The sequence below is a fragment of the Bos indicus x Bos taurus genome, chromosome 5, assembly GCF_003369695.1.
Source record: "Bos indicus x Bos taurus breed Angus x Brahman F1 hybrid chromosome 5, Bos_hybrid_MaternalHap_v2.0, whole genome shotgun sequence".
Taxonomy (NCBI): domain Eukaryota; kingdom Metazoa; phylum Chordata; class Mammalia; order Artiodactyla; family Bovidae; genus Bos; species Bos indicus x Bos taurus.
Window position 1 is genome coordinate 73,806,549 of NC_040080.1, and position 23,606 is coordinate 73,830,154.

A 23,606-nucleotide genomic window follows, 5' to 3' on the forward strand; every position below is an offset into this window, starting at 1 on the left:
TCTCCTGGCTTTAGTCCTGTCTTTGTGATTACTCCTTCTCTTTCCCTATGCTGATTCCTCTTCATCACCCTGATCACTAAACTGTGGAGTATTTCTGGGCTTAGTTCTTGACTTCTCTGTTATGTTCTTATAATCTTGTTGATCTCATCTAGTCTTTTGGCTTTAATATCAGTATGCTGAAAACCCAAACTTTATCCCAGATCTTTCCTGTTAATTCTAGGTTCATATATGCAAAACTGCTTAATTGATACACTGCCTAGATGTCCAGAATATCTTCTTCCCAGCCTTCCTCCACTGACTGGTTATTAACCTGTTTCTTCTTTAGACTTCTCCATCTCAGAATAGCACCTCTATTCTTAGTTTCTCAGGCCAAAAACTTTGGGGTTATACCTGATTACTTCTTTTACATACCTCCCTCATCCAGTCTCCCATCTCAGGACTTTCCCATACCGCATACTCCTATTTCCCTTTTTAGCATTCTTTCTTCATTACACCTAATATTTTCTGATACCTAATATATTTTTATCATAGTGTTACTGTAACTTATATAACCATAATTTTAGTTATTAGGCTATTTAATTTTTATAACTTTTTCAATAAAGTATATTTCTATAAAGTTATTCCCATAGTTGGGTTGCCATTGGAAATGTTTACATTCTCTAAAAATTTTTACTTACTTGCTTTAAATAGTCTACTTGATAGTGCCCTGTAATTTTTCTTCAAATCAAATGCCTTGATTTAGCAGTATTTGGTATAAGTGAGATGGAGTTGTTAATACTTAAGCTTAGAATATTGTTTTAATGTTTAGCAGGAATTTGGAGAAGCTAGTGCTCTATTCTGTGGACAGAATTTTATTGTTGTAACTGAGAAAGTATAGGTTCTTTAAGCTATATTAAGATAATATTTTAATAAGTTGAGAATATGCATATTTGTTCCTAATAGCCCATCAACAAATTTAATGGAAAGCCATGTAGCCACAAAGAAAGCTAATTGTCAGGATTCTTTTTTACCCCTGAAAAATTAGTTTCACAGTGTGATATGCCATTGGTGATCATTATTTTTATGGTTTATCTTATGAACTCCCCAGTTGTTTGGTTTTCCTGTAGTGTCAAGTGAATCTTTTGAATTGAACTTCTATTCATATTATTTAAAAGGCTGGGACATTTATACGTATTTGTAATCTGAAGATGTTTAATGTGTTAATAAATGATAGTTAATAAACAGCTCATTATCCATCAACGAGAAAATGTTAAGTTAAAAACACAATCAGATCATTTTTCTTTAGAGGTTTATTTGTAGATTTTTTAAGTAAACTGCTTCTGGTTTATGAACGAGTTCTTTTTAAATCTGTCTCTGGCTGTGTATCTTAAAAGTTGGAAAATTATCTTAGTTATGATTATCAATTTATTTTCTGTATTAAACTTTTCTTATGATTAATAGTCTGTTAACATTAAAACTTCTCTTTAGGGAGTGATGATGAATACAGTGACGATGATGACATGAGTTGGAAAGTGAGACGTGCAGCTGCTAAGTGCTTGGATGCTGTAGTTAGCACAAGGCATGAAATGCTTCCAGAATTCTACAAGACCGTCTCTCCTGCACTGATATCCAGATTTAAAGAGCGTGAAGAGAATGTAAAAGCAGATGTATTTCATGCATACCTTTCTCTTTTGAAGCAAACTCGTCCTGTGCAAAGTTGGCTGTGTGACCCTGACGCAATGGAACAGGGAGAAACACCTTTAACAATGCTTCAGAGTCAGGTCAGTTTAAAGTGTGGTTTTGAAAGTCCTGCTAGTAAATGTGATGTTTTAAAATGGTGTTTTTGTATGAAAATAGGAGTTCCAGAATAGCTTTAGAGAAACATTTCTGGGATATGTTTGTATAATAGTTTATGGATCCTCATATAACATTACTTACTTATAATTTATTCTGATTGAAGTTTTCTTGATTTTTCTTGGCTGAACAGTATTAGCTTTAAGATTCAATAAAATATCTTTTATCTTTGATGTATTAATGGAGAAATCTTAGGGCAGTAGAATTGGACTACTTGTGTTCATAGCTTTCTCTTCTAATTTAGAGAAATTAGGACTCTGTGTGTGTTTGTGTATGTGGTCTTGGACAAGTTATTTAAACATTTTATTAAGTCTCAGTTTTCTCATTTGTAATAATGGTTTACTTAAAACTGTCTACCCAAGATGGAAATGATATGCTCTGTTTAAACACACGGTGAAGCCTGCCACACAGGCTTTATATACCATGTATTATTATTGATATTATTATTGATTTTATATGCCACCTATTATTGATAAAATACATATTTTTTCACTTTAGGACATCTTCTTTAGGATCTAAATATTAGGTCTGTATAGTCCCCATTTACTGAATATTTAGTACACACTAGGCATTTTCCTATCTTATATGTAATCTCTAAAGCATCCCCATAGGGTACATATATGTCCATTTTTATGGATTACAGAAGAGATCTTGAGAGAAACTAAACAACTAAACTAGGACAAGGGATGTACGTGTCATAGCTATCTTGTTTTAAGTAGTAAAAATTTTAATAGATTGTGGTGAACTTAAAAGGTGAACACTGATGATTAATTGTAGAAGAAAAAGAAAGTGTATCCAAGACATAAGTAATTGACTATATGGAAAGCAGATAAAAATCACAAAAAATTATGATGGTGCTATGATGAATTAATTAGATAGGTGTTTTCTTTTGCCTCTAGTTCTCACATCATTGTTCAATATGGTATGTGTCTGTATCCTGCTCTCCTGAAGACTTTTTAGCAAATACCCTATTTAGGTTTCACTAATATTAGAAAGTATAGAAGTGATGTCTTTGACTCCTATTCCTGCTGCTTGTAACTACATTTGAAGTGAGGTTGATTTCATTGTAAGAGCCAACGAAAAGCAAAGACAAAGACCCATTTAATGGTTTCTTTTCTGTAATTTGTCTTTTTTCCTGTAATTGCTTATATGTGCTATTTAAGTTTATAAATTATGTTCCTAAAGTTTTGGTTGAAAATTATTATTTAGATTTCTATTTAGTCTGGTGCATTTCATAAGTAAAATTAATCAAGGAAGACTATTCTGTTGTTCTGTAGAAAGCTAATGATAGCTTTTCTCTGTTTATCAGTATCAAGCAAATATAGTTACAAGAGAACATGCATAGTAGATGGCAACAAAGTTTGTATCGAACTAATTGTTAGCAGTTAGCAGAATTAGGAATTTGACCAGAAAAATTCTTCCATTCGTTAGGAATTTGACCAGAAAAATTCTTCCATTCGTCCGCATCCCTTGTAATTTGTGTTAAGTGAACTGAGGAAGTACCAATAACTGAACCAGCTAATGAGCACTTGATAATTACAGGTTCCAAACATTGTTAAAGCTCTGCACAAACAGATGAAAGAGAAAAGTGTGAAGACCCGACAGTGTTGTTTTAACATGTTAACTGAACTGGTAAATGTATTACCCGGGGCCCTAACACAACACATTCCTGTACTTGTACCAGGTATGCAAGAAATAGTAAATCACTTTTGGGATTTATTAAGACTTAGATAAGCTTAAATAATTGTTTCCTTGAAAAGAATGACTTGTGACAACTTAATTTGTACATGGAACTAACTTTATAGGAACATTGAATATCTAAAGTTAAAAGTAAAAAGTTTAAAACCAAACCCTAAAATATTTTACTTTAATATTTATCACAGCTTGTGGAATTTCTATTACTTTAGAGATAATATAAAGTGGAAGCTTTAGCAGTCTTTTAGGGATTAGTTTTATATTTTTGCTTTCATAAAGTTGTCATGCATAAAAATATTGGATTTTTCTTTTTTGGTTGGGTTTTTAGGAATCATTTTCTCACTGAATGATAAATCAAGCTCATCAAATTTGAAGATCGATGCTTTGTCCTGTCTATATGTAATCCTCTGTAACCACTCTCCTCAAGTCTTCCATCCTCACGTTCAAGCTTTGGTCCCCCCAGTGGTGGCTTGTGTTGGAGACCCATTTTACAAGATTACATCTGAAGCTCTTCTTGTTACTCAACAACTTGTCAAAGTAATTCGTCCTTTAGATCAGCCTTCCTCGTTTGATGCGACTCCTTACATCAAAGATCTATTTACCTGTACCATTAAGAGGTTAAAAGCAGCTGACATTGATCAGGAAGTCAAGGAAAGGGCTATTTCCTGTATGGGACAAATTATTTGCAACCTTGGAGACAATTTGGGCTCTGACTTGCCCAATACACTTCAGATTTTCTTGGAGAGACTGAAGAATGAGATTACACGGTTAACTACAGTGAAGGCTTTGACACTGATTGCTGGGTCCCCGTTGAAGATAGATTTGAGGCCTGTCCTGGGAGAAGGGGTTCCTATCCTTGCCTCGTTTCTCAGGAAAAACCAGAGAGCTTTGAAACTGGGTACCCTTTCTGCTTTAGATATTCTAATTAAAAACTATAGTGACAGCTTGACTGCTGCCATGATTGATGCAGTTCTAGATGAGCTCCCACCTCTTATCAGCGAAAGTGATATGCATGTTTCACAGATGGCTATCAGTTTTCTAACCACACTAGCAAAAGTGTATCCCTCCTCCCTTTCGAAGATAAGTGGATCCATTCTCAATGAACTTATTGGACTTGTTAGATCACCTTTATTGCAAGGGGGAGCACTTAGTGCTATGCTAGACTTTTTCCAAGCTCTGGTTGTTACTGGAACAAATAATCTAGGATATATGGATTTGTTGCGCATGCTCACTGGCCCAGTTTATTCTCAGAGCACAGCTCTTACTCATAAGCAGTCTTATTATTCCATTGCCAAATGTGTAGCTGCTCTTACTCGAGCATGCCCTAAAGAAGGACCAGCTGTAGTAGGTCAGTTTATTCAAGATGTGAAGAACTCAAGGTCTACAGATTCAATTCGTCTCTTAGCTCTACTGTCTCTTGGAGAAGTTGGGCATCATATTGACTTAAGTGGGCAGCTGGAACTAAAGTCTGTCATATTAGAAGCTTTCTCATCTCCTAGTGAAGAAGTCAAATCAGCTGCATCCTATGCATTAGGCAGCATTAGTGTGGGCAACCTTCCTGAATACCTTCCGTTTGTCTTACAAGAAATAACCAGTCAACCCAAAAGGCAGTATCTACTGCTTCATTCCTTGAAGGAAATTATTAGCTCTGCATCAGTGGTGGGCCTTAAACCGTATGTTGAAAACATCTGGGCCTTATTGCTAAAGCACTGTGAGTGTGCAGAAGAAGGAACCAGAAATGTTGTTGCTGAATGTCTAGGCAAACTCACTCTAATTGATCCAGAAACTCTCCTTCCACGGCTTAAGGGGTATTTAATATCAGGTGGGTACCTAGATTTTCTTATTTAAGAAAATTTTTATTTTTAAAATTTTTTGACTGGAGAAAAATGGGTTTACAGTATTGTGTTGATTTCTGCTGTACAACAACATGAATTAGTCATATATATACACACACACATATATATATATATCCCCTCCCTGTTGAGCCTCCCTCCCCTCCCCCCCCCCCATTGTTATTAGTATTTGGTTGCCTGGAAAGATGGCTAATGCTATATCTTGTTACATGTAGAACTTATAATATGGAGCCATGTTCAAATGACATTTTGTTGTTTAAAAGAATTAAGAGTGTAGTTAGATAATGATTAAATCTGGTGTCATTTCTAGTGTTCAGTATATTTTAATGTTACTCTTTGGTCTTGAATTAATAAAGCCCGAGAACCATGCTTACAGTACTAAAATTGGTGAACTAAGTTCAAATGAAAAATTCTGGGAACAGTTTTCAGATTTACCAGTGTCAACCCTTATTATCCAAGGAGAAGGTAAAAATGGCCATTCATTCTTAGAAATTGCTTCCATTTTTAATAAATTTGATAATCTTATCTGCTGATGTGGTTAAACCAGTTCCCTTTTAGGAGGGGTAGATCCTTCACTCCTGGTTTCTCAGGCTGCCTCCTCCTTGGATGAAATTGTTCGTTTTGAGATCTAGCGAGATTATATTTCACAAAATGAATAAACTTTGCTCCATTGGTATCCTGAGGGAAAGAAGAAATACCCTTCTTGATCAAAGAGAATTTTAAGGAATTACAGACACTGATGTTACTTGAAGTGGTTTGAAAATGATAAAGATGTCCATGGATTTTAGCGGATTTAAATACCGTAGACTTAGAATTTATTTTTAATTAGGTTCATCATATGCCCGAAGCTCAGTGGTTACAGCTGTGAAGTTTACTATTTCTGATCATCCACAACCTATTGATCCACTATTAAAGAACTGCATAGGTAAGTGCAAATGAAGATAAAAATACTGCCTAAATAGTAGTTAATTGTCAAAACCTGAATCATTTCAATAGCTAAATATATCTCCAAGGAACTATTTTAAGGGTCTGGTAATTGTTTCATTAAAAACATAATTTTGCAAATAATTGAAATTAGCTAAATATGCTAGGATGTCTTTAAAGTCAACTACACATTTGGTAATAGTGTTTGGGGAATGACCTAAAGTAAACTAATGGGTAAAGGGTAATATTATATGATCTGACAGTCTGAAGTTCTTCCCAGTTGTAAATGAATCTCATTTGAGTTGTGATGGCTGAATTTTCTGTTATTATTTATATCCCTCTAGCTCCCAAGGGGCTCTGTGGAGGCTTCTAAATTTAAGGTGGAAATTTAAGACTAAAAAAGATAATTCTTGAGGTATTTATCCCTGTCAGCCTAAGAGGAGATACACAAGAAAGAAAAAGGTCATCTCTTTATTATTTTTCATGATTTTATAACTTCTTAAGTTGTTTTCATCATCAGTTTCCCTAGAGTCTTTAGTAACTAAACTCTTGGGGTTTTCTTGACAAAAGAATGGGGATATCAGCAGAAAGGATAGAGGGGTATGCATAGAAACTTAACAGCTTCATGCCATTCTGCAGTGGGCCAGAAGGGGCAAAAACAGTCTAAAAGAACTACACAAAGGGATTACTAGCTCAGAGTAGGAGGGACATAGAGGATAAATGGATGACAATGCTGAGACGTAGAGATAATTCATAGGAAGTCTCTGTCAGAAGATTCTTGCCTTTGTTCTCCCCTCTTTTTTCTTTTGTTTACTCTCATTTTTGGCATTGTACAAGATACAACAAGGGAAGAGACCTGTGCCAGATCTCTAGAGACATCTTTCTAGGTTGACAACAGTCAGCAAGTGTGCATCACTGGAGTAGTTACTCAGTTAGATGATGATCATTCTGGTTGTTTAAAATTGAAATTCCTAGACCAAGTTGTTGGGGACCACTGATCCTAGATTGTGTCACCATTTGTCCATAATGATAGCAGTACTTTAGGAGCTTTACTTAAAAGCAGTTTACCGTCATAGTAATTCTAGACAGACAGAGGTGAGGAGCTTTAAATTCTTCTTGAACACAAGCTATCTCTTAACCTTTTTTGTAGTCAGAACTTTCCTGGGTGGTCAGTCTTGAGGTTACCAATCTGTGATGTTTGAAGCATTTTTTTCATCTCCCATTTTAGCAGATTGCTGTTGTGATACATTTAAGTCTTCTGGCACCTTTTCCCCACCATGTATTCTAAAAGATTACTTATCATAGGGTTGAGATTACATATTGATGAATAGCTATGAATGAATACATGTACCAGACACTGTGTTCAGTAATGTGCATGCTATTTATTCTGTTCCGTGGCCCTAAAAGTTTATAATTCTCATTTTATTAACTGGGAAACTGAGGCTCTTGCCTATAATAAATTGCTAGAAGTCAGTCTTAGAGTTGACAAGTGAAGCAGTTTGGATCACCATCTGTGTGACTCCAAAGATATTCTTTCCCCCATGTGCAAGAACAGTCAGACTTATATCTGTGTTTAGAGTGGCTGGGCACTTTCTCTAGCTTTTTGTCTTATGTTAGGCTTCAGTTTCCTTCTTTTCTACTCTTAGACCTCTTGTCAATTTATACATTTCTTGTTAAAGATAAAAACAAGTTTTTGGAGGCACATTTCTCTGTCATCTGATAAATTGTTTACTTGTTAACAATATTTTAGCTGTGGCTCTGTCCCCACCCTTGTTTATCTTTTGAACTCAGGTTTTAAGATTTCACCTTTGGAATGTAAACTATAGCATACATATAATGTAAACTTCATATGAGCATAAATTTGACTTTCGCACAGCTGTATCCCCAATGCTTCATGCGATAAATGCTCAACAAGTACTTTTTGAATGAAAAAACTTCCACTTCTGTTGGTGGTTTTTTTAGTGTGAGTACTAATTTTGAACTTTAAGGAGAGTCATTCACATTACTAGTTCTTGTGGTTGCTGACTCCATCACTTCTCTTTGCCACCCACCTTTTTATCAACTATCTATAAAAGTAATTGGGAGCTTTGGGGGCCCTCACTCCTGTGTTTAAAGGTGCTGAGAATAGGTTTATCAGTTAAATACACTCATATTCAGACATGATGGTATAACTGTTGCCAAAAGAAATTATGTAGTTCACTTAGTATTTCATCATATTTCATGATCCACGTTCAAGAAATGGCCATAATACCAACACTAGTAAAATAACAGTATAATGCCTATTTAATTTTAAACTTGCCATATAACTATGTTGCTTCTCTTTGATTTCTTCAGGTGATTTCCTAAAAACATTAGAAGACCCAGATTTAAATGTAAGAAGAGTAGCTTTGGTCACATTCAACTCAGCAGCACATAATAAGCCATCATTAATAAGGGATCTTTTGGATACTGTTCTTCCACATCTTTATAATGAAACAAAAGTTAGAAAGGAGCTTATAAGAGAGGTACGTTAGATTACATTGTTTACCTAAGCTTGTCTTTTACTTTGTAGAATATTTACATATCTTTGTATTTCAACAGGTAGAAATGGGTCCATTTAAGCATACAGTTGATGACGGCCTGGATATTAGAAAGGCAGCTTTTGAGTGTATGTACACGCTTCTAGATAGTTGTCTGGACAGACTTGATATCTTTGAATTTCTTAATCATGTTGAAGACGGTTTGAAGGACCATTATGACATTAAGGTGAGATGTTTGTGCCTGTTGATAAAATGTTTTAGAATACTTTTTGCTAGTGACTTTCACCTTTGTAATTTACTCTTGTTATTCAATGAGAACGATTAGTTTACTTGTCATGATTTTAGTGTGTTAGAAACTCTCTAATATGCAAACAAAGTAGCAGTGCAGTGTAATAACATCAGTTGACATATAGGAACATCCAGAAACCTTGTCATTAGCGGAGCAAGTCAGATTCAGAGTGTTGTTAAAGGATGTTATACACAAAGCTATCTGTAGATGCAACCACAGAGAAATTATACCGCCTCTTAGGCGTAGAGCATGAACTTTGCTCATAGCTGCTTTTTATCTTCCTATTTAAAATGTGAACTATAAAACGGTGATTTGAAAAATCGTCTACTCAGGGCCTTTGGTCAAGCAGGGCAAAAGTGGTAGTTGAGCAGTAATTCAGCCATACTATCAGAACTCTTACTTTGATGTTTCCATAATGTAATATGGAATAACCTGATTCTCCCAGAATTCAATGAAAAGAGCCCTGAAAGAATAGGATCCTTCTACAATTTATAGTCTTAAGATAAAAGACTATGGGTTATTGGACTTTAATGGATTAATCTGAATAAGCAGGCTTTGGGGGGTTTTTTTTTGTTTGTTCTTTAGAAAAATCTAAGATAGTAGAAACTTGTTATAAAGCTTTTCTTCTAGTTATTTTCTCATTCACTGATTTTTTTCCATTTGGTGCACATGAACTTTTTGAAAAACAGTTAGTTTATGACCCTATCCCAATGAGTGAAGTAAAAAAAAAATTGGAAAGCTCCCCAGCTCTAACTCATGTGCAGTCAAGATTGAGAATCACTTTTCTAGTTCTGTATTTTTGGACCATATGATAGATAACTTTAGTACTTGTAGCTAAAATTTCTTAGATTTGAATTCTGTGTGATTCCAAATGGCAGACTACCTAAAAATGAAACTTTGTAGCACAGGCTAGTCATTTTCTTTTAAAAACTTTGTCAGAATTTGGGATTTGTCTTTAGAAAATAAATTCAGAATCTAAATTTTGTCTTTTTTATTCATAATAGATGCTAACATTTTTAATGTTGGTGAGACTCTCTACCCTTTGTCCAAGCGCGGTACTGCAGAGGTTGGACCGACTTGTTGAGCCGTTGCGTGCCACGTGCACAACTAAGGTAATACTGATGATGTTGATTTAGGCCAGACTTGGTATGTTCAGGATTCTCAGTTGATTCTGTACTGTGGTTTTCCAAATTTAACTGTGCTGGCACCCTGGGTAGCAGTTGGCTTCAAAAATTAATGTATTAAATGTGGATGTTTTAGAAAGCTTATCACTGTTAAATGCTATTCTTAAAAGTTTGTTCTAACAGTGTGACACATTTTTAAAGTACTGATATGATTAAAGTGATAGGTCCACAAAAGAGGAGGAAATGTTTAATTCTGTTGGAGGAGGCGAATGGGTGTGGGAGTCATAGAAGGCTTCATATATGCACAAGACAGTATTTAAAATGGACCTTGAAAAAATCAGGATTATTTTTAGGTTCAGAAAGTGAAGCAAGACTTTTCATACAAAAATGATTATATGAATTAAGGCACAGAGATTTCAGTACATGACATGTTTGAAGAATAATGAACAAATATGGTAACATCAAACAGTAGTTTGATGGAGGACAAAGTAGGACTTGCTAAGCAGATCCCACTCTGGTTTTTATAATGGGCTTTGTATAAAATATTCCCTTAAAAGGAGACAGTGATTGCTAAAAAAGTTTCAAAACACCCCTGCTTGAAGAATAATGTGCCTTTTGGATCTATGCAAGAGTTGCTTTGCTTTATTTTTATGTGCTTAGATTTTGTTGGTATAAGAGCTGCCTTTTATAGCATGTAATATAAATTTACTCAATGTTCCAGGTAAAAGCAAACTCAGTAAAGCAGGAGTTTGAAAAGCAAGATGAACTAAAGCGATCTGCCATGAGAGCAGTGGCAGCACTGCTAACCATTCCAGAAGCAGAGAAGAGTCCGCTGATGAGTGAATTCCAGTCACAGATCAGTTCTAACCCTGAGCTGGCAGCCATCTTTGAAAGTATCCAAAAAGATTCATCATCCACTAACTTGGAATCAATGGACACTAGTTAGATATTTGTTCAACCTGGGGACCATTACATTGACCATATGATGCACTGATTTGACAGGTTAATCATAAGACATGAAAAGAGAAGTATTTAAAAGCTTCAAAATGTTCCACTTTTTTTCCCCTTCATGGAGACAGTTTGACTTTCTTCCATTGTTGTTTTTGTAGCATTTATTTCAGAAATATGTATTTCCATAATCCAGAGGTTGTAAAACCACTGATGTTTTAGTGGTTAGAGCAACGTTTAAAATGACAACTAAACGTTAGGATTGATGGAGATAGGGTCCAGTATATTTACCCTGTAATGTTTAGGATTAAAATGTTAAAATTTTGTGACCATGAATTTCTTTCTTTTATAAATTTTCTCTTATTTAAAAATCAAAAATTCTGCAAGACAAAAACCATGTTTCTTTTTCTTGTGTAACTTTGTTTCAGCAACATAAATTGATTTTTAGCTGGCAGACAAGAATTATCTGTGTAAGACTTGTTACATTTCAGAGGGGTTGGCGGTTTAAGAGAGACAATAGGGTATCATTTTTTAAGTATGGGGATTAACAATATCCCTGTTGCGCACACTAATTTTGCATGAGCAAGTTTGCAAATATGTATTGTCTGTAAAGCAGCATGTGCAGATTATTCATAATACAAAAGTTAAAATAAGTATTATTGTATTAGTGCAATTTTCAGATATTTATTTTTGCACAGAAAACACATATCTGGAGAGAGAGGGGAGTAAATTTTTGAAACTTTGGTTTTCTTAATGCCAGTGTGAATTTGCAGGTGTTTTCAGCAAATCAAGTCCAAATAACAATTTGCCACTTTTTCTATTATAAATTTTCTTAGACATTTAAAATTTGAATATTTAAGTACTCAGTTTTTCTCGGTTACCCATTTGTGTGCGTGTGTTTCCCCCTAGAAATTCTTAGTCAGATTTTTCTTTGATTTCCTTTGGACCTCTACATTCCATATCGAGTGATTCTAATAACTGTGTGCTTGTGAATTTTATTTTTTGGAAACTTCTGAAGCTGGCTATCCCAGGTTTGTTAGCTAATAATAGTATTTTCTTTTAGTTGAGTTAGATTTTTTTCCCTCTTTCTTCTAGAGCTAATTTACATATTGTATTTGGTAAGTGTTGACTACTCCTGATGAAAGGGTCTGTGCTTGGGGGGAAGCAAAGCTTTGCAGTACCTTATATTGTAGTTAAAATTTTATTTAACATATCCTTCAGTGAGCTCCTTTCACACTGTAGCCTATTCCTTCAAATTTGTGGTGCTCCTGTAACAGTAAGAACTAACTTCTGAAATAAAAGACATCTCCTAATGCTGTGCAAACATAGTTTACATGTATTGAAGGAGGCAGTTGTTAAATTGAGTGACGAGTTTTAAGCATTCACATATTTGAAAACTGCACCCTTTATTTTTGAAACTGTGAATTAGAAATATTTTTCCTGCTGTTTGACTTACCTGCTTTAACATGCAAATATGAGGTGATTTTAATTATAACATACTGTGGTTATTAGACGAACAGCCTAACTTTAGGTATTCAGATGATCGTGCATAAGACTTCATTACCAGTAAGGATTTTGATTAGTATGTGGACATGAAACGTTACATGAAGTTGGTGCTGTTTCAGAGTGTGTGGCAGGTGATAATCATACTATAATTTGCAAAAAACTGTAATAGAAATTTATTTCAAGCTGTTAGTATATTATGTACTATGCATTACCGTGGTACAGATGTTGTGGATATATTTTAAGTATTTGGTTTCACGGTTTCACAATAAATTACAATACTATAGGCTCTAGGACCAAGTAGGAGACTGACATGTTGTGTGAATGTCTTAGTTAATTGAAGTTAAATCCAAACTCTTTTCACATATTGGATTTCACCTTCAGTTTTTTTAACTTCTAAAATGCTTGTAGTTTTTTGTTTTTTGAGTCTCGCAAAATGGCTAATTTTTTAATATAGCTGAAATTCTATCTTTTAAAGAGGTTCTGCTCTTTTCTAGTAGTCGATATGATTTGTGTTTATATATATGATATATATATATATTACAATGTATATATTCACATATATAACAGTTAGTAAAAGAAGAATACTCAAGTTTTAAATGCGGAGTCATACTGATCAGGTTCATCTTTCTGGTGGTGACGTCCTGGTACTGGGACGGAAGGTGTGAGCTTCAGTCACAGTCTGTCACTCACACTGCTCACTGGTCTTCTAATAATTATTAGGAAGTTCTACTTAGCGGTTCTGCACATGGTGGTTCCTCAGGAGAAAAAAACAGCTGTTCACTGATGAGGACATTTAAATTGTTTAGATTTAACCAAGTTCTTTTTAAAGACAGCTCAATATGGGTTGTTTTTAAGTTGTTTGTTACGTTATGAGACTAAGGCAGAAAGGAAATTTGGTATGGCAAAGCCTAACCTAAAAATTTAAAGTCAATAGCACTGCATGATAATTTTTAAAATGTGGTCATATATTAATTAGTGATATCTAAAGCTGCTTAACCATTTGGAATTCCTCACAAATTTGGAGTATAGAGACTTCAACAAGTGTTTGATACTTACATAATTTTTATATAACCAGGCCACTTTTTTGTTTTTGCACTTCTGTTGGGTAAATGATAAATAATATGGGTGTATCTAACCGGTTTTAAAGGCATATTCTGATACCTTTTATATCTAACTCAATTTCAGATACATGAATATGATTATATAGATAGGCATGATTGAAGTTTAATGAAATACACAAGATCCTCAGTCAGGAAATTCAGTTAACTAGTTAATAATCCTTTTAAGGTGTATTTAACCACATGACAAAGTAATATAGTAATGCGTGACAATTTTTTAAAAGTTGAAGTAACATTTTCTGCCGAGGTAAAAACTTCTACCAAAAACTTAAGTTGTAAAAATTAACTGCCAGTCTCTAGATATAGTATACTTAGTAAATATTTTTATATTAAAGAGCTTTAAAATTTCAGGAGATGTTGGTTCTAGCTCTTAAATTAAATCCTAATTTTTAAATTACTGCTACTCCAGAGTCACACATGTTTTTGAAATTTTAACTAATCCTTTGTGAAATGGAAAATGGACAGTGGTAATAACAGTTCCATTTTACTATTTGGGAAGAGGATATTCTGGTTTTAATGGATTTTTTTTTTCTAGTTAAGTAAAACTCCTGATACCTTTGGCTACAAAATGGAACACATCGGAAATAATCACGTGGCAAGCTTGCAAAAGTTGACCATACGTGGTCATTTTCTTAAGAAATATGCACACTGAAATTACTTCTTTTCCCTTTATAGTACAGTAAGTTGCTGATTTTCCTATTAATACTAGAAAAATAAGATTTTGTGAACACCTGTAATTTAGGCAAGAGTTATCAGCAATATGTTTTTGCTGTTTGTAACTTTCAAAGTTAGCTCTTAATTGAAAATGGAATTTGTTTTTCACAAAAATCAACTTCAATTAAAACTAATGGGAGTATTGCAGATAATTTTACTTTGTTAGACTTTGTAATGTTAATGTGTCAGAATGCTTTTTAGTGGAGGAAGTGTGGATACCCTGACCTCTTTGTATTTTTTAGTTCTGATCTTAAATGATTATTAGTGATTACTTTGGCAAATTGAATTGTTTCACTAAAGTATTAGATGAGAAAAGGCCATCTGAAATTTCTTTCTAAATTAGGATGTGTTGGAATTAGTGTATTTAACCATTATCAGTAACTTAGTGGTTGATGCACATTGATTTTATTCTAGAATGCTCTCTCACAGCGAAATTCTGAAGAATTATATTATGGAACTGGTTAATGTATGATACCATGATGACCTCATGATTTAATAGCCTGTAGTAATCCTGTTACTGTGAAAAGCTTTTTTACTTGTTTCATAGACATTTCACTTTTAATATAAAACCAACTGCTTACTTAGGTCAGGGCAGCTAAATGTGTGTGATGGTATCTTACTATAACCCTAATGCATTATTGTTAAGAAACCAAATGTGTACTTTGCTTGGAATCCTTACCATCCGTGAACTAAACTAGGCATTCCTAAAAGGTCTAGAAATAAACTCCTAGTTTCTTATTCTAGAAATCAGTTTAGACTTCAGTAGAAAAATGCATGTTCTTTTAAGATCAGGATTTCTCAGCCTAGCACTGACATTTTGGACTGAATAATTCTGTGTCATGGGGGCTGCCCTGTGCATTGTAAAATAATAACATCCCTGAGCTCTACCCACTTAGATACCTGTAGTACCATCAACAACCAACCCTCAGTTGTGACAACCAAAATTGTCTGCAGATATTGCCAAATGTCCCCAGGGGAGTAAGGAAAGAGGGGGAGAATGCAAAATTGCCCCAGTTAAGAACCACTATTATAGAGAGCTTTTTCTTGTGAGCTATAACCAACCGAGATTCTGTACACGCAGAAGTTTTCATTCTTGGTATCAGTTCATCTTCCTAACTAAATTTAAGTACACTGTACTGTTTTTAATCTATTTTCTTCTACCAAATTAATTAGAACTATCATGATCTAGTGAAAATGTGTCTATTCTATATTACTACCTCCTCTGATTTAAATGGATGGTCTTTATTAAACCACTTAATATACTGGCTTTTTTTTTTTTTCCTGGCTGTAAAGTGCTTCCTCAGCTGGAAGAAATAAGAGTATAAAAGGGGCTTCTACTGTACCAGGCGATGTGAGGCAGTGAGTGCTTTGCAGTTGGTGTACTATATCAAAGGGCAAGAAGTACACTTTACTTGGGTTCTTAAAAGGTGGAGTTTCAAAATTACTCATTTATATTCTCTTCAAGAGAACAATTTAGTTCAAGAAAGTCAATACAATGAACAAAGACTTGCTTTCCAGTACAGGTTATTTCCTGCTTAGCTGTAATATTTAAAGACATGCCAAATAGTGGTTTTGGGGGAGTATAATTTCAAAATTATATATTTGAACTTTAAAAGTAAACCTGACTAGCACATTTTTTGTTACTTTTCTAGGATTAGTTGATGTTTGCAGACAATAAAATACTTGTGAATAAAGACTGGTTGGTGGGAGGCAAGTGGCAGAAAAACTATCACAAATCAGAATGCTTATTCTTTGAAACAAGATCATTGAGTGAGTCAAATTTCTGAACCATTTTAGTCCCTCTTAGCAGAATTGGCATAAACAAAAATAAAAGTTAATTTCCTTTTACATGATGTTTTTTGAAGTATTCATGAGGCTGATTGGTCAACAGATTTAGTAAGTTCAGAATGCTCATTTTGGAACCTTGAAAATTCAGTCTTTAAAACCTACATTTAAAAGATATAGAAATTTGTTTCAGCATCAGTTGCATTCGCAGAGGACCATGTATGTACCCAGATGAGATGCCCCACTGCTGGTCTGTACTCCTATAGCCCCTGCTCACAGTGTTCAAGATTTATGTAAAACTTCCTATCATGCCCTTTTCCCCTCCTTTGCCTTGGTACTAATACTCTTTAGTACTATGTGCTTGCCACTGGAGACAGCACGGGGAAAACACATGTATGTGTATGATTTGTGGCACAGCTTCCTGGTCTGGGGTTGAGGACAAACCCAAGCCAAGGAAGTCATGTACTCCATGTAGTGAGAACAGAATTAGCAAAAGCATAGAGACAAGGGGTTTTAGAAGCTGAATATGGCTGTAGTGTGAAATATGAGTTAGAAGCTAGGATGGACAGATTTTATAGAGGGCTTTGTAAACATTTTGGATTTAATTTCAGGGGTGAGTTGATGGCAAACCTAGAAATACTTAGGTGCACTTTAGAGAATGGATTGGAAGGAACGTAAGACATTTGTTGATGAATTAAGACATTAATAGAATAAACTGTATGAAAGAGAATGTTGTGCTGAACCAGTATAAATTTGGAGAGGCACTCAGGGTGTTTGAAATAAAATTGACAGGACAACAATTTATTGGTTGCTGGGAATAAGCACAGTTAGTTATATTATGCTGCAATACAAACAGTCCCCAAAATAGGTGGTTTAGAATACATTATTATTCTGCATAGTATTGTGGATAGCACAGCGTTAGCACCTCACGGGGACCCTGGATAACCAGGCTGCCACTGGGAATGTGAGTTGCTGTGGCAGAGGCAAAGTGAGAAGTGAGTCATTTCTGTCACCTAATGCTTTCCTGTGGGCCAGAAGTCATAAGGTCATATCTAGCAGCTAAATACTTGTTCATGAGGCATTGGTGAGAACAGTCAGCTCTGTTGAGCTGTGGAGGGCCCTCTTGACAGGCAAAATGTGGGCAGAAGAGTTAGGTCATGGTAAACAACTCACAATTAGACGTTCCTACCTGTTCTTACAAGTTTTTTTCAATCACCCCGCCACTCAGTTGCTTCTAAGCACTTCCTCCACTCACTGGGTCCTCTCCATCTTTTCCATATCTTCTACAACCATCTTCACACCTTCCAGAGTGACAACTTTTGTTACCGGCTGTGGCTCCCAGGCCCATAGGAAATGGATCATCTACCTCAAGCATTTTTTTTTTAAATCTTCACGTTTGAAGTTGTATACAAAAACAGCAGTCTCCTAAAAGTGCCAGCAATTTTTATGTTTTCTGAAATTATGTAGGTACCATTCAATATTGTTTTTGGTTTTGATCAACCTTTATCTCTGCTACCACTCTGAAGGCTACAAGCTTAGATATTTTCATCCAGAGCTGTTTGAACTTAAACTCTGTCTAACTCTAACTGCAATCTCCTGTTCATCAAGGTCTACCTTCACTTGCTCTAAATTGACTTTTGACCTCAGAAGCCTGTGATCTATATTTCCCACCATTTTCTGTTTCTTTTAGCCTTTTGTTTACCTACTCAGGATCTCCTGGGTTTTGTAAATGATTTATTCATAAAATTCTTGTCCTTCTATTGCATCTATGGATGCCCCCTCTCCCATTCCTTATATCTTTATTACATGTAACCCTGTCTCCATACCCAGTGGATTACCATTAACATCATTTTGTCAATAAAATTAAGGCCATTTTCTAGTCCTTCCAACCTAAGAATCTCATATCCATTCCCATCTTTACATCCTCATCTCAGAGGTTGAGTTGGTTGTCCTTTGCTCAAGTCCAGCGTTTCTCCCAGAGCCTACCTTCCTCCGGCCTGTCCTAGAAGAAAGAAAGTAAGTGAAAGTCACTCAGTTGTGTCTGACTGCGACCCCATGGACTATACAGTCCATGAAATTCTCCAGGCTAGAATACTGGAGAGGGTAGCCTTTTCTTTTTCCAGGTGATCTTCCCAACCTGGGGATGAAACCCAGGTCTCCTGCGTTGCAGGCGTGTTTTTTGCCAGATGAGCCACAAGGGAAGCCCCCAACCTGTCCCAGGTTTTGGTTAAATCAGTCTCCTCCTCTTCCTTTTATCTTCAGTACCACGAACACTAGTTCCATCTGCTGGACCCTCAAAAATACCCTGAAATCTCATTTAAAAAGACTTAAATGTTTTTTTTATTGTATCTTCTACAAGATACCATCTCTGTAGAGAACTAGATATGTTTTCCTGATTTTTTGTGTTTTCACTTTAATCTGGCTCTCATCCCTCTATAGGTGATCATTACAAACCAATTACAGTGAAGTCTTAAATGCCAGAATGGCCTTCAGTCTTTTTCTTACCTGAACTCGAATTGATACCAGTCTTGTTGATCACTCCCTCCGTGAGACTGACTACCTGTTGCCTTGGCTTCTAGGATGTTACTCTCTTCTGGAGGCTTCCTAATACCTACGAGGCCACTGTATCTTAGTTTTGCTAAAATATTATTCACTAGGCCCTTCAGTTCACGTCTTCTCATTATATATAATCCTGCCTGGATCATCTCATCCATTTCTCATGGTTTACATGTTGATTTCTAAATCTGTAAACCTTAGTCCTGTATTTCAGACTTATATCACTTATTGGACACCCCATAAAGGTATGTCAAACACAGGATAGCTAAATCTGAACTCCGCACCTTCCCCTGGTTTCCTTGTCTTTCTCTCTTTGCAGTTGGCAACCCATTTATCCAACCACTCAAGCTGGAAATCTTAACACAAGTTTGGAGGCAAAAGTGATAAATAACAAGGAATATAAAGATGCCTGCTGCCAGACATCTGGCTTTTAATCTTGGCTCAATGGTAGCTATTTGACTTTGGTAAATTACTTAGCCTCAATTTCTTCATCTAAAAGTAGCTACCTTATTGGTTTAAATAGGAATACTTGTAAAGTACTTAAAACTGACTGGTACCTAGTGTTGTATAATTGTTAACTCTTAATAACTTCTGCTAATTTGATTTGCTAAATATTTCTCAGGTCGATCCCCAGTACTGTGTGTTCAAGACCTCATTTCCTCATCTGTTGATTGGATGACTGCAGACGTTTCTTAATTGGTATTTTGGTTCACTCAGGAAACTAATTTCTTAAGTACTTAGCTAGGTCCTGCCAGGCCTGTAAAGGCAGGGGAGAGAACATATTTGATGTAAAGAAGTGCTGGTTACCAGGAAAAAACTGACGTAATAAACACCACAGAATTCTACTGTATAAGAATTATATTCAGGGGACAGAGTGGGTAACAATGGAGGATGCGATCCATTCTACATGGGGCAGGAAGGGTTCTTGGAAGAGATGGAATGTCTTGAAATAAGAGGTATTTTACTTTGGAAGAGTTGTTTTCAAGTGAGTGTGCATCACAGTAACCACGAGGACTTGTTAAAATGGATTGCTGGGCCCTCCAGAGAGTCTGGTTCCATAGGTTGGAGTGGGGCCCAATAATTTTCTTTTTTATTTTTTGTCCTTTACGTTTGCAGTCCTGATTGCCTTCTCAGACCACACTTTGGGACCCACTGCCTTAGGATACCCAGAGAGCGTTCATTCCCAAGGCCGCTCAGCTGCCAAGACCATGGTCCTGACCATTCATAGTCTTGCGCTATATCCTTCAATGACTCCTTTTTGCCTGTAGGGCAGGTACAAGTTCTAGATCTGGCTACTGTCAGCCCCTTTAGCCTCAGCATCTGTCACACCTAAGATTGACATTTATCCTCAGGCAAGGGTGAAATATTTCTCTCAGCCACCATGCTGCTCCTAACCTTTATACCTTTGCTCAAGCTATACCTTTTGCCTGGATATCTTGCTTTTCATTTTGTGTGTTGTCAGTCACTAAGTTGTGTCCAGCTCTGTGATCCCATGGACTGTAGCCTGCCAGACCTCTCTGTCCGTGGGATTTCCCAGGCAAGAATACTGGAGTGGGTTGCCATTTCCTTCTCCAGGGATTCTTCCCAGACCAGGGATTGAACCTGTGTCTCCTGCATTAGCAGGTTAATTCTTTACCACTGAGCCACCAGGGAAGCCCGCCCTTTATGAAGTCGACTGCTATCCTGTAGGCTGAGTCAAGGACTCCGGAAGCCTCCCATGATGCCAGTTGACAAGGACATAATCAAGGGGCCAACTCCCAACTTTATAGAGCCTGTTCCCCCTTTTTCCATGTAATATAGTCCCAGTTTCTTTAGAAAGCATCTCTCTTTTAACATTGTGCAAACATTGCTGAGTGGGGGAGGATGGGTGGGAAGAGCTGAGTGGGCTAACTGTTCACAGACAGCCCTTTATGTAAAACAGTACCGCCAACAACCTTGTCCCTCTCTGTACCCAATGTCTCACAGGTTTGAGTCCTTTCTAGAGCTTGACTGGATGGAAAGGATCCCTGCTTTTCTGGTTTGTAACTTCTCTAACGCCTCCTTGCTTCTTGTCTTCTAGGAATTTGTCGGAATTTTTGAGCTACGTGGGCCTTCCCTTCTCTATATATTATTTTGGATTTATTTTCATTCACAGATGTTTACTGTCATTTCAGTAGAATTTGGAGACAATAAATAGCACATTAAGTTGGTCTGCCATCTTGGAGCTTCTGTTATTTTTTTTATCTTCTCTAATATTTTAATGAGAAACATTTAAAAATAGATGTTAAAGAGCTTAGGCTCTCAACTTGGGTTCACATCTGACCATCCCATCCCTTAGTTGTGGGACTTTGGGTAACTTGTTAATATATTTGTTCTCCCATCTGTAAAATGGATATGTACCAGCCACAAAGAATTGTTAAGAAGGTTAACATATATAAAGAAGATGAAACACAGTAAGCACTCAAATGTATATGGATAAGTATGTTAAATCATGAATGACTGACTATAGGAGCTTAATAGTCCACTCTGATTTTTCTTATGCTATTTTTGATGATTGATTGGGCTTTTTCTAAAGAGGGAGAGGGAAGTTATAAAATATACATTGAGAGAAACTTTTTAGCCACTTTTGAAAATATTAGGATGCCTCAGTATTAGAAACTATCAGCATAAACTAATTTTATTTTTTGGCTGCACTGGGTCTCTCTCTAGTTGTGAATGAGCTGCTCGTGGCAGGCTTCTTTAGTTGCAGTGTGCAGAGCGTGAGCTCTAGAGCACATGGGCTCAGTTGCCCTGTGGCATGTGGAATCTCAGTTCCCAACCAGGGATAATACCCAAGTCTCCTGCACTTTGGCCACCTGATGTGGAGAACTGACTCATTTAAAAAGACCCTGATGCTGGGAGGGATTGGGGGCAGGAGGAAAAGGGGACGACAGAGGATGAGATGGTTGGATGGCATCACCAACTCAATGGACATGAGTTTGAGTAAACTCCGGGAGTTGGTGATGGACAGGGAGGCCTGGCGTGCTGCAGTCCATGGTGTTGGCAGAGAGTCGGACGCAACTAAACTGAACTGAACTCCTGCATTGGAAGGTAGACTCTTAACCACCGAACCACCAGGCAAGTCCCTAAACTATCACATTATTGTTGTGTGTGCTCGGTTGTGTCTGATTCTTTGTAAGCCCAAGGACTGTAGCCCACCAGGCCCTTCTGTCCATGGGATTTCCCAGGCAAGAATACTGGAGTGGGTTGCCATTTCCTACTCCAGGGGATCTTCCCGACTGAGGGAGTGAACCCATGTCTCCTGGGTTCACTCAGGAGAGCAGATTGTCAGCAGATTCTTTACCACTGTGCCACCTGGGCTTCCTAAACTTAAACTGAAGACTGGTTGTTGTTGCTAAGTCACTTCAATCGTGTCCGACTCTGTGCGACCCCATAGACGGCAGCCCACCAGGCTCCCCTGTCCCTGGGATCCTCCAGGCAGGAACACTGGAACGGGTCGCCATCTCCTTCTCCAATGTATGAAAACGAAAAGTGAAAGTGAAGTCACTAAGTCGTGTCCAACTTAGCAACCCCATGGACTGCAGCCTACCAGACTCCTCCGTTCATAGGATTTTCTAGGCAAGAGTACTGGAGTGGGTTGCCATTGCCTTCTCTGGAAGACTGGTTAGCAAAAACCAATAAATAGTATCCTAAATGGTGAAACATTAGCTAATTTGATTTAAAGTCAGTGCTGGACTGCCAACATTATTGTATATTTGGAGATTAAGAAAAAAGATAAGGATATGAATTAGATACAGGAGGACAGTCCAAGAGGCCAACACAGGAAGATCCTGGACTCAGCTCTTCCCACTGACCTGCCAAGTCTGCAGCTACATATGGAACCATTTCCTCTGAAAGAGACCTGAAAGCTAGTGGAACAGCTTCACATGGCAAATGAGAAAAGGGCCACACTAAGGGGGGTAGGAAAGGCTGAGACATGGTTTCACCATCAATCCATCCTTGGAGAAATCTCAAACCTGGAGCTCCTCACTGAGGCAGCCCACATCAGGCACCCCAACTTTGAAGGCTTGGACCTGTTACAAGCCTCCCAAATACCTGGTTGTGAAAACCAGTGAGGCTGCACGAGACACAAAGGGCTGTTGTGCACAGAATCACTCACCCCAGGGCCCGGCGGAAAAGCAGTTTGAGAGTGCCCAGGCTTTATGTGACAGAGAACTGCCAGCTAATCTTGCAGCAACCACCAGAGAGGCAGGGACCTACAGGGACACTTTATAGGGACAAAGGCCCTGGCAGGTGCCAATTCTTTTCTTTCTTTTTCCTCAGTGGGTGCCGTCCTCACCTCCTCTGTCTAGCCCACTCCGTGACACCAGTATCTCCCAGAAGGGAGCCTTTATACACCTCTGATGCCCCAGTTTCCTGTGGCTGGAACTCAAAGGACACTCTGATCACCTGACTATAGAGGCCAGGGTGGGGCTTGCATTCCTGATTCCCAGGGGACTGTGACAGTCAGAGACAGTTCTTGGCAGACTACCATCCCCAAGACACTCAGACTGAAGAACACCCTGCCTTTCTGAGAAAGAGGCCAAAGGAGCAGGCTTCTAGGCTAACACTCAGAGGCCACGGAGGTGCTCTTGGGGAACAGAGGCTGGTAGACCCAATCTTTGTGCTCTTGGCCTTGCTTCAGCTCCCAGAGAGCAGCTTAGGCCCTTATCTGGTGCTCTGCTTTGTGCAGCTGCTGCCAGGGGACATTTCTATGTGGCCTG

At 37.2% G+C, this 23,606-nt stretch overlaps 1 protein-coding gene across 1 annotated transcript in view; it reads left to right on the forward strand.

Annotated features, from left to right (window-relative positions):
- The window catches only part of CAND1 (cullin associated and neddylation dissociated 1), a 43,901-nt gene extending 22,841 nt beyond the window's left edge, over positions 1 to 21,060 (forward strand). Inside the window, exons 8-15 of the mRNA XM_027542477.1 lie at positions 1,468 to 1,760; positions 3,376 to 3,517; positions 3,857 to 5,350; positions 6,211 to 6,306; positions 8,640 to 8,809; positions 8,886 to 9,050; positions 10,118 to 10,225; positions 10,959 to 21,060. Of these exons, the coding sequence (XP_027398278.1) occupies positions 1,468 to 1,760; positions 3,376 to 3,517; positions 3,857 to 5,350; positions 6,211 to 6,306; positions 8,640 to 8,809; positions 8,886 to 9,050; positions 10,118 to 10,225; positions 10,959 to 11,183 (2,693 nt within the window). The 3' untranslated portion in view covers positions 11,184 to 21,060. The remainder of the gene's footprint in view (positions 1 to 1,467; positions 1,761 to 3,375; positions 3,518 to 3,856; positions 5,351 to 6,210; positions 6,307 to 8,639; positions 8,810 to 8,885; positions 9,051 to 10,117; positions 10,226 to 10,958) is intronic.
- Positions 21,061 to 23,606: the final 2,546 nt, after the last annotated feature.